At 37.1% G+C, this 11,204-nt stretch overlaps 1 protein-coding gene across 4 annotated transcripts in view; it reads left to right on the top strand.

Annotated features, from left to right (window-relative positions):
* LOC140984037 (histidine kinase 2) overlaps nt 1-4,613 on the top strand; it is a 13,335-nt gene extending 8,722 nt beyond the window's left edge. For 3 of the 4 annotated variants that reach the window (XM_073451192.1, XM_073451191.1, XM_073451195.1), the window contains 10 exons: nt 102-271; nt 397-609; nt 696-882; nt 1,038-1,089; nt 1,185-1,414; nt 1,569-1,667; nt 2,076-2,728; nt 3,095-3,595; nt 3,680-4,090; nt 4,295-4,613. In XM_073451192.1, coding sequence (XP_073307293.1) covers nt 102-271; nt 397-609; nt 696-882; nt 1,038-1,089; nt 1,185-1,414; nt 1,569-1,667; nt 2,076-2,728; nt 3,095-3,595; nt 3,680-3,932 — 2,358 coding nt within the window. In that variant the 3' untranslated portion in view covers nt 3,933-4,090; nt 4,295-4,613. Of the gene's footprint in view, nt 1-101; nt 272-396; nt 610-695; nt 883-1,037; nt 1,090-1,184; nt 1,415-1,568; nt 1,668-2,075; nt 2,729-3,094; nt 3,596-3,679; nt 4,091-4,239 lie in introns of all 4 variants that reach the window. The other variant, XM_073451194.1, reaches the window with a different exon arrangement.
* The last annotated feature ends 6,591 nt before the right edge of the window (nt 4,614-11,204 follow it).

Genomic DNA, 11,204 nt, shown 5'->3' with positions numbered 1-11,204 from the left:
ATATATAATGGTGATCAAAATTAACATCCAAAAAGACGCATATATTCTTCTTAGGTTATTTTGTTCATATCTTGATGCAAATTACCTTTACCTCCATTTAGGAAGACCGTGAGAACATCTTACGGGCTAGAGCTTCTGGAAAGGGAGTCTTGACGTCGCCTTTCAAACTATTAAAATCTAATCATCTAGGTGTTGTACTTACTTTTGCTGTCTACCACTCTCGTCTTCCTCCTGATGCTACACCCGAGCTACGTATCAATGCAACAGTAGGGTAAATAAATAACTTTAATCTCGTTGTTCTGAAATTTATAACATAGCTACTTGATATTTCTTCTTGTCACTCATGGTTTTCTTAATTCTCAGTGGTTTGATTTGGTGTTTGTTACTCAATAAAAGGTACCTTGGTGCCTCTTATGATGTTCCGTCATTAGTTGAGAAGCTTCTGCAGCAGCTTGCAAGCGAGCAGACTATTATTGTAAATGTTTATGATATGACTAGTAAAGATACACCAATCAAGATGTATGGCGCTTATGTGGCTGACACGGGGTTGTTGCATATAAGCAACCTAGATTTTGGCGATCCAACCCGGAAGCATGAGATGCATTGCAGGTTAGATATTTTTTATTTTTTTTATAAGTAAATATGATATGCAACATATTCTTGTAATTATTTTTGTGTTCCTTTATTTTTCCTAGGTTTAAACAGAAAACATCTCTGCCGTGGCAAGCCATAACAGTATCTGTTGGGGTACTTGTCATCACTTTTCTTCTCGGTCATATCTTTAATGCTGCCATAAATCGAATTGCTAAAGTGGAACATGATTATCGGGAGATGATGGAGCTCAAACATCGTGCTGAGGCTGCTGATGTGGCAAAAACTCAGGTGAATTTCAAAGAGTTCGGTTTATGTATCTGCACTTTTTCAATACCCAAGTCTTGGAACCACTGTTTTTTTCCTTTCAAGAATTAATGTTTATCGGTCTTTTTCTTTTTTGGGGGTTTTTCCACATTGCCATTTAACATCTTTCTATTTTGTAGTTTCTCGCAACGGTTTCTCATGAAATCAGGACTCCGATGAATGGAGTTTTGGGTAATTTTTAATTGAGTTTAACATTCCTTTAATTGGAAAATAATTCCATTCTAGTTTATTTCTGTGAATGCTAATTAAATTAGCAACTAGTTCAGGTATGTTACAGATGCTTATGGATACAAATTTAGATGCATGCCAACTCGATTATGCTCAGACCGCTCATGCTAGCGGAAACGAGTTGATATCATTAATCAACAAGGTTCTGGACCAGGCTAAGATTGAATCAGGCAGGCTTGAGTTGGAGGCTGTGCCTTTTGATATTCGCGCTGTTCTTGACAGGGTCCTATCTATTTTTTCTGGAAAGTCTTGTGAAAAAGGAATAGAGGTACAATGCCAATTTCTTTTTTTCCTCTGTCTACACTCACGTATCCAGGAGCTCGATTCGAAACTGATTGATCTGAGATATTTAATTGCATTGTTCATTCTGCTACCATGTGTAATATTTTATTTGTGTTTCTTTTTTTCCTTGGGAGAGAAAGTTGGCTGTTTATGTATCCGAGCAGGTTCCAGAAGTGGTAATTGGAGACCAGGAACGGTTTGGGCAGATTATTAAGAACCTTGTTGGGAATTCAGTTAAGGTCAGATCAGAGTGTTTACTGTATCTCTATATTATTTCATTTTCAGATATGTTGGCATAAAATTCACCTTTTCAGATATGTTGGGCATAAAATTCACCTTCCAAAAAAAGTATAAAATTCACCTTCCAATGAAGTCTTTGTTTTTTAACAATTTTTATATTTTCCTCGATATTTGAATTCTCATTCTTATTAAGCAGTAAAAAGACTACTAACAGTTTCCTTGGATTATTTTATGTTGTTTATTCTATTTTTAATGTAAGAAATACTTTCTTTAATCAGAAGATACACTAAGTTTCATAAAACTCTCATCCACTTGACGATTATAATTGTTCTTATTGATTAGATACCTGTTGAGAAATGACATCATGTAACTTTTTTTAGAATGATTACCTTCTGTTTATATTGCAGTTCACACATGACAAAGGCCATATCTTTGTCTCCTTGCATTTAGTCGATGAAGTGAAACTTCCCCTTGATGTGAAGGATGAAGTTCTGAAGCAAAGCTTGAAAGGTGTTCAAGATAATTTAAATGTTTCTCATAATACATTGAGTGGATTTCGAGTTGTTGATAGATGGAAAAGTTGGGAAACTTTTAAACATCTTGGCAGTATAACAGAGGAACCTGGAAAAATTAGATTGTTAGTGAGTGTTGAAGATACAGGTGCTGGAATACCCCGTGAAGCACAAGGTCGGATTTTTACTCCTTTCATGCAGGCTGACAGCTCTACATCTCGAAAATATGGTGGAACAGGAATAGGGTTGAGTATTAGCAAGCGTTTAGTAAACCTTATGGGTGGGGAAATTGGGTTTGTGAGTGAGCTTGACATAGGGAGTACCTTTTCCTTTACTGTAACCTTCAGAAAAGAGGAAGCTATTTCTTCGGATACCATGTTGCAACCACGTAATCCATATGTTTCAGATTTTCGTGGCCTAAGAGCATTGGTAGTTGATGAGAAAAGAATTCGAGCTGAGGTTACACGATATCATCTTCAGAGACTTGAAATATCTGTGGACTTGTCTGTGAGCTTGGAGTCTTCATGCTCTCATCTTTCATGTGCTAGGTATTTTTATGTTTCTTTTCATGAAGGTTCTCATGCTTAATTCCTCCCGTAGTATAAACCAGGGATACCCCTCCATTCATGGAGCTCGGATATCTTTCTAACTTTAGGTTGTTAAATTTTAAAGTTGTTAAAATACAATGAAGAGAAAATGTGAAATGATGCATGAGTATAATGGTTCAGACATGAAATTCTACATCCACGACACAATGTCTTGATGGTTAAAATTCTTATTTGTTACTCTCTCATTACATCTTTACATAGGTAAAAGGATATTGGAATAAAATATGGTAGAAATATTTTCGTAAAATTAAAATAGGTTGAAATGATGCTACATCATACTCTAAATAGTAGTGATTCTGATTCCAGATTGAAGTCCGAGCACTATGCTATGGTTCTTGTTGACCAAGAAATTTGGGATAAGGAGATTTACCTTCCATTCCTTAACGCGATAAAGATGATTAGACATGGTGCTTCCATGAGTAAATCAGGCGTCCCTCTGAAGATATGCTTGCTATCAAACTGTACAAGCTCTGCTGAATGCAATAATCTGAAGTTGAGTGGTTTAGTGGATTACTTGATAACAAAGCCTCTAAGGTTGAGCGTATTAACATCTATCTTCAAACACACGACTGGAAAGAGAAGCGATACCAGCACTAAACCATGTACTCTGAGAAGCCTACTTAAAGGCAAAAAAATTTTGGTGGTGGACGATAATCTTGTTAACCGAAGAGTTGCAGAAGGTGCATTGAAGAAGTATGGAGCTGTTGTTACCTGTGTTGAAGGCGGAAAATCTGCTGTAGAGTTACTTAATCCTCCTCACAAGTTTGATGCTTGCTTTATGGATCTCTTAATGCCCGAAATGGATGGGTATATCTTGCTGCATTTCCTATTTTGATGTGTTGAATTAAAGGAACGGTTTTCTAATTCTCGGTCTTGTTATTTTTCTTGTAGGTTTGATGCTACCAGAAGAATTCGCAGTCTTGAGAGCAAATTTAACAAAACATGTACTTCTAAAGAATTATCTGTTGATACAGCTGGAGATCTCCCTATTTGGCACACTCCGATATTAGCTATGACAGCTGATGTGAGTGTAGCAACAAACGAAGAGTGTACAAAGTGCGGGATGGATGATTATGTTTCTAAACCATTCGGAGAAGAAGAACTTTATTCGGCTGTGGCACGATTTTTTGAGACGGAGGGGTGACTGAAGCTTTCGCTGAAATGGGATGGTGCAGTTATAATAATCTCCATTGATGAGGAATTAGTTGGTTCAGATATTTCACTACGGACAAGTTATCTTCTATCGCTGATGCGAGTAAGCCATACATTTGCTCGGATGTCAAACTAGCTTGGCCTATCATGGTAACTTTCTATCTTCTTTGATTTGAAGTATTCTTATGTCTATCTATACGTGCTTGAATTTTATGTATTCATCATTCGAAGCGAATTCATGAGAAATGGTCCAGCTGCAGTTTTATATTTCAGCAATCATATGTCAAATTTCAATGTAGAAGTTACTGTGAAGTTTCAACTTGACGAGCCAATTTCCACTTTACTTTCTTCCAGGACTGAAAGCTGCAAAAACAGAAGCACGCTGTCTGCCATTGGAACCAAAGAAGAGACGAGCCACCATTCATTCATGTCGAGCCCGCGAAGATTGCATGCTGTTTCTTGTAGTATGTGTTAACCCTCTAAATTTGTGTACAGGAATCATTGCACGTGTAGGAAATTTCTGGGCTCGGTAATCTATTGGTTAGATACTTGTATGGACGTAGAATTTGAGATAGTAACTGCTTGGGGTCTCTTAGTTGGAGTGTGTGATCACTCTTCGTCTTGTAGGACTCGGATATGATTCTCCGGCATCTTGTATTACTGCCAATTTCAATATCGATTGTACAAAAAGTTATAATATTAAGGGGAAGAAAATGTGTTATTTATAGTGGCAAAGCAGCAAGGCCAGTTTTTTTTAGGGATTGATTTTTTCCATGGAGGTCTTGACTTGGGAGTGCAATATATGGCCTATTCCCAAAAAAAGCTTTACACAATTGAAATGGACTATTCGATTTTAGGGTAAATTGACTTGAAATCCTCGGTCATATTTCACTTTATAAATCAATTCAAATATCAGATTGGGGTTTTTTCTATCAAAATATTTTACTTGTAGCTCACAGATATGTGATAAAATTTCATTAGCATTTACTAAGCAATAACATTTGTATTATTCTCTTAAAACAAAATCCGTTGTCGGGCAAACAAAAGAGAAGAACACAAAAAAGCCTTGGGTCAACAACTTGTGAACGGCGAGCTTTGTTTCCGACGGGCGGGACATTCTAATAATCAATAGCATTTCTCTTCTCCGACGGTAATGTTTTTTTTAATTATTATTTAAACTATATTATGTGTTAGGTAAGGGGTGAGGATCACACATTAAAATAATAATTAAAACTTCTTTTCCCACATAGCCCACATCGTTATAACTACAAAACTGAACGAATTAATCAATTATAAATTTAGTTGTATCACAAAATCAAAAACTTTTCAGCTTTGATGAAAAGAGAGTGCATAGAAAAAAAGAGTGTATTTTTTTCTTGAGTGCGAGAATTCTCTTTTGTGAGTAAGAGAAATTATTTTCTCGGTATACTCGGGTTGGGAGTGTGAGATATTTAGTATATTGTGATATACAGTTGTTGTAATATTTCTTCCAGTTATAAAAGTTGCAGTGCTCCGTGGACGTAGCCTAGATTGGGTGAACCACGTAAATCTTTGTGTTCTTGTTGATTATTTTATTCCGCAAGTTTGGGTACTATATTATCATCGTGGTTGGCATCGCTTCGGTGTAATTCCCCAACAACTGGTATCAGAGCCTTGTTGTGAAAATTCTTAAGAATTTTTGAGTATGCTCTGTGGTTGCAGCTTTGTCTGATCTTCCACATCAGAAAATATTTTTTAGATTTTTTGCTAAGGCTAGAGAAGTGATAGCCGGAGATGATGGATCGGGACCGGGAATCAACAAGTTCGACTGTACAGATTTTACGTTCTGGCGACTACAAATTATTGATTATTTGTATAGCAAGAAGTTGCATCAACATCTATATGGAAAGAAGCCGGAAAATATGGAGGATGATGACTGGAAGCTTCTTGACCGAAAAGTGTTAGGTGTAATACGAGTGGCCCTAACGAAGAACGTGGCACATAATGTGGCGGAGGCAAAAACAACGGAGGAGATGATGTCCATTTTGTCGGACATGTACGAAAAGCCATCGGCAAATAATAAAGTACATCTCATGAAGAAGTTATTTAACTTGAAGATGAGAGAAGATGCATCGGTGGCTAAACACATCAATGAATTTAACACGATTGTTTCACAGCTGACATCGGTTGAAATTAAATTTGATGATGAGATTCGAGCACTTATTCTTTTGGCGTCTTTACCAGAAAATTGGGAACCGATGCGGGCAGCGGTTAGCAACTCTGCTGGAAAAAGAAAGCTACAATTCAATGATGTCAGAGATCAAATTCTTTCTGAAGAAGTTCGCAGGATGGATTCGGGTGAAGGAAAATCATTGAGATCTGCTTTAAATATCGAGAATAGAGGAAGGGGCAGGAGTGACAAAAAGAGTTTTAACTAATGGCATGGTAGGCCCAAGTCAAGAAATGGAAAAGACAAAAGCAACTTTGAAAAGAATATGAGGTGCTGGAGCTGTGGTGAGACTGGTCACTTGAAAAAGAATTGCAGATCAACAAAGTACGACGCTAATGTTGTTACTGAGAAGGTACATGATGCTCTATTACTATCCATGGAAAGCCCGGTTGATTATTGGGTTATGGACTCGGGAGCTTCATTTCATACCACTGGTAATCGTGATATATTCGATAATTACATTGCAGGAGATTACGGAAAAGTTTTCCTGGATGATGGAAAACCTTTGGAAATTGTTGGTATGGGTGATATCCGGATGAAGATGACAAATGGATATGTCTGGAAAATCAACAAAGTAAGGCATGTACCAAAGTTGACACACAATTTGATTTCAGTGGGACAGCTTGACGACGAAGGTCATAAGGTGACCCTTGGTGATGGTTCCTGGAAAGTGAAAAGGGGAGCCATGATTGTTGTTCGAGAAAAGAAAACTGGAACACTTTATATGACTTCCAGTTTGAGAAATAAATTAGCTGCTGTGGATGCTGGAGCTAATTCAAATATATGGCATAGTAGGCTTGGGGATACGAGTGAGAAGGGAATGAAGATGCTTGTTTCAAACGGAAAGCTACCGGAATTAAAGATCGTTGAACACAAGCTGTGTGAAGCTGTATTTTTTAGAAAGTAGAAAAAGGTGAGCTTTTCAAAAGAGTTTAGAGAACTGAAATCAGCGGATTTGGAGCTGGTGCATACTGATGTATGTGGACCATCTCCTGTGACATCTCATGGAGATCACTCAAGATATTATGGCACTACTGTTGACGATTCGAGCAGGAAATTTTGGGTTTATTTTGTGAAAAATAAATCAGATGTTTATGAGACCTTTAAACAGTGGGAGTTAGCCATGAAAGATGTGATGGATTCACTGTCATACAATCACATGTGGGAGTTGTCAGAACTTCCTGAAGGTGAAAAGGTTTTACATAGCAAGTGAGAGTACCTGTTAGAACATGACGGTAGCAAGCGGTACAAAGAAATACTTGTTGTAAAAGGTAAAAAGGAAGTCATTGGTTACACTGATATTTTCTCTCTGGTGGTAAAGTTAACTACTATCAGGAGTGTACTTTGATTGATGGTAAAAGAAGATTTACATCTGGAACAGTTAGACGTAAAGACGAGGTTTCTTCATGGAAAGCTAGATGAAAAAATGAATCAATCACAGGGATTTGAAATACGAGAGAAAGAGAAAATGGTGTGCAAACTTCAGAAGAGCTTGTATGGTCTCAAACAAGCTCCAAGACAGTGGTGCAAGAAGTTTGATGGTGTAATGAATAATGATGGTTTTCTGAGGTATCAGGCTGATCACTGTTGTTATGTGAAGCTTGATGGTTATTATATCATACTACTGATATATGTAGATAATATGTTGATAGCAGGAGCTTGTCTGGAGGAGATTGATAAACTCGAGAAAGAGTTATCAAAGGAATTTGCTTTGAAGGATTTGGGTGCTGCAAAACAATTCCTTGGAATGGGGATCCTTAGAGATCGGGTGAATGGAGTCTTGAAGCTTGAGAAGATTCCTGGAAGCAAGAATCCAGCTGATATGCTCACGAAGGCTGTTATCATTGAAAAACTGAAGTTGTGTTTGACTTCAGTTGGTCTCCTAGACTAACAAAGGAGGTATGAGCTGTTGCACTGATGATGTGAAGACATGATAGAAATCAAGTCTTCAAGTGGGAGAATTGTTAGGTGAGGGGTGAGGACCACACATTAAAATAATAATTAAAACTTCTTTTCCCACATAGCCCACATCGTTATGATTACAAAACTGAACGAATTAATCAATTATAAATAGAGCTCAATTCATTCAGTTATTGTATCCCAAAATCAAAAGCTTTTCAGCTTTGATGAAAAGAGAGTGCATAAAAGTGTATTTTTTCTTGAGTGCGAGAATTCTCTTTTGTGAGTTAGAGAAATTATTTTGTCGGTATACTCGGGTTGGGAGTGTGAGATATTTAGTGTATTGTTATATACACTTGTTTTAATATTTCTTCCAGTTATAAGAGTTGCAGTGCTCCGTAGACGTAGCCTATATTGGGTGAACCATGTAAATCTTTGTGTTCTTATTGATTATTTTATTCCGTAAGTTTGGGTACTATATTGTCATCGTGGTTGGCATCGCTTCTGTGTAATTCCCCAACATTATGTGCATATTTGAGGTCGTTTGAGCTTAGTTGTTGCATATTTGAGGTCACTTGAGGTCAGAAGCTAGTTCATACAGTGAAGTGATCTTTGGTAGATGTCAGTATTATGGGGAGTTGTACATGATATTGTTAAACGATTCGGCGAGTTTAATGGAGCTATTTTTGGGCCTGTAAAAAAATTGTGTGAAGATTAATATAGTGACAATCCTTTGGCAATATGTAGTTTCTCATGAGAAGATGTATGTGACTTTGAACGATTACAGTGATGTTTCGAACATGATTCAATTGTACATGCATTTCAAATTGACAATAACTGAGAAGTAACAGATTTGTTAAAAGTTAATTCACTTTGATTTTCTTTTAAACTGAATTAGAATAGTTTTTGAATTTCTTTAATATTGCAATGATTTTTTTAAAATTGATTTCGTTGAAATATTTTATTGCGTCAATTGATTTTAAAGGTTTGCCTAGGACGATGAAATCTATCGTGAAAATTAGAGGCTTGGTGTAGTTGTATTTTAAGGATGCAAATGAATTTAGGATATATTTGAAAAATTATGCAGTTGCTGCAAGAATATGTTTCTTTTTTAAGAAAAATGATGGTCGTAAGGTTATAACTATTTGTACGGAAGCACACTTGTGAACGGCGAGATATAAAGCAAACAATCTCTTTGTCATTAGGATTTTTAATCTAAAGCACACTTATGGAAAGGACAACGTTCATAGCAGAAGGCATCCTAGAGGTGATGGCACATGAGTGACTAATCTTGTGAAGTAAAAATTGGGAAGAAAACCATTGTATCAGCCTTTCACAATGATAAAAAATATCCTTAGAGATTATGGAATTAAACTCTAGTATTACATAACATGGATGGGTAAGGAGATAGCAATGAATGACTGATAGTGGCTCGCATGATAAGTTTTGATGGTATTGTAGAGCGGAAATAATAAATTAATCTAGATAGCGTAGTTGTAAGGTCTAGAAATTCGAACGACATAATTAGGTTGCATGCAAATCTAGTGTGCTACTAAAATGTTTATTTAATAATTTTTAAATCCATGGTTATGACATGATTTCAGGATTTTATGGCATGGTTTCCTTGATTGCATAACATAGAGCTTTTAGCATTATTTTACGATCGAACGAAGAACGGAGAATGGGGACATTAGGGAAAATGTTTTATTAAATAATTATTTGTATATTATTTAATATATAATGTATTTGTAAGGTAATTTTCGAAAATGGACATTTTAACACACGTTGACCCGTATTTTAAATCGGTAGTCGATTTTTTAGCAAAATGGAGGATTTGTTGAGGGCTCGAATAATATTTTTGAAAACAAATTTGAACGAAAAATTTTACGAGCGTGTTATTGGGCTTGATGGGCCTATTTTAACATATTTTTGGCCTAGACTTCTACACATTTTTATTTTTAAAACCTAAACCCAAAAACCATAATTTTTACTACTAAAAAAGTACGCTCACCCTCAACCCTAGCAGCGCCCACCTCCTCCAGCAGCTTCTCCACATCCAACAGCAGAATTGTGGTCGGTTTTTGCAAGAATTTTCATAGAGAAAGTCGTCTCGTTCTCCCAGTGTTTGTCCCTCGCCCCGTTTGTTGATTTTTTCGAGCGTAAATACGCATAGACACACCCCTATGCATTTGTTTTCTCATCTTTTACAACATGATATGTATTATTGAATGTTTATGCACGATCCATGGCAGATTTCATGTCTCTTTCACGTTTTTTCTGGTATAGTATGAGAAAACTTGGTTTCTATGATATATGACTCACGTTTTGTTATGGTTGAAGGGGGATGCCAGTTCTTGAAGGTTGGGGAACGTTTTTCAAGAGGTTGGGAGTAGGTTTAGGTGAAGCTTTTGTACTTGAAATCTGTCTTGGTCTGAGGCCGATCGATTCTCGTGGTTGTGGCTCAGTTTTGGAGAGTTCGGGTGGCTCACGTATATTCGAGAGCATGGGGCTGAGGGCTGCGGCTAGGGCACTGCACTTCAGGAAGGGTCAGTTGTGGTCTATAGGATAGGTTGGTTCAAGCCTGGTTCGGGCCGAGTGAGTAGGATGGTTTGTCTTCGAAAGTCGATTTTGGGATTTTTGCTCGCAAGGTTGGCGCCGCAGCGCTTCGGCACTTGTAGTGCCTAGGCGCTGGTACATGGCGCTTACCCAGCGCCGCAACACTACACTACCAGCGCCTAGGCGCTCGTACATTACATGTATTTTCAAAATTTTTCTCGATATTGCTCGCTTTGGGGGTTCCAATAATTTATACCTACATGTATGTGGTTATAAATGGTTTAAGTTAAGTCATACGGGGTTTGGTTAGGAGTCGTTGAACTATGGTTAAAATTTGATCAAGTCTCGGGTTAATTCGGTTTAAACGGGACTCCGGTCTAAGCCCTGAAACGATATATAGAGGTTAATGCAGGGGTTCGAGATACGTCTAGGGAATGATTAGAAGTATGTTTAAGGAGTTTAATAAGTTTGGGTGGACCAAGTTAAAAGTCCTGGCAGTGCCCCAACAACCGATATTGCATATTTAAAATGTATATGTTGATATTGAACATGGATTTTTATGTTAATGATGGAAAATACGCTGCCTGCTTGATTTTAAGA

This window comes from Primulina huaijiensis, chromosome 9 (assembly GCF_012295235.1).
Source record: "Primulina huaijiensis isolate GDHJ02 chromosome 9, ASM1229523v2, whole genome shotgun sequence".
NCBI classification, from domain to species: domain Eukaryota; kingdom Viridiplantae; phylum Streptophyta; class Magnoliopsida; order Lamiales; family Gesneriaceae; genus Primulina; species Primulina huaijiensis.
Note: the sequence above shows the minus strand (reverse complement) of the source record. Positions and strands in the feature narration are given on the sequence as shown.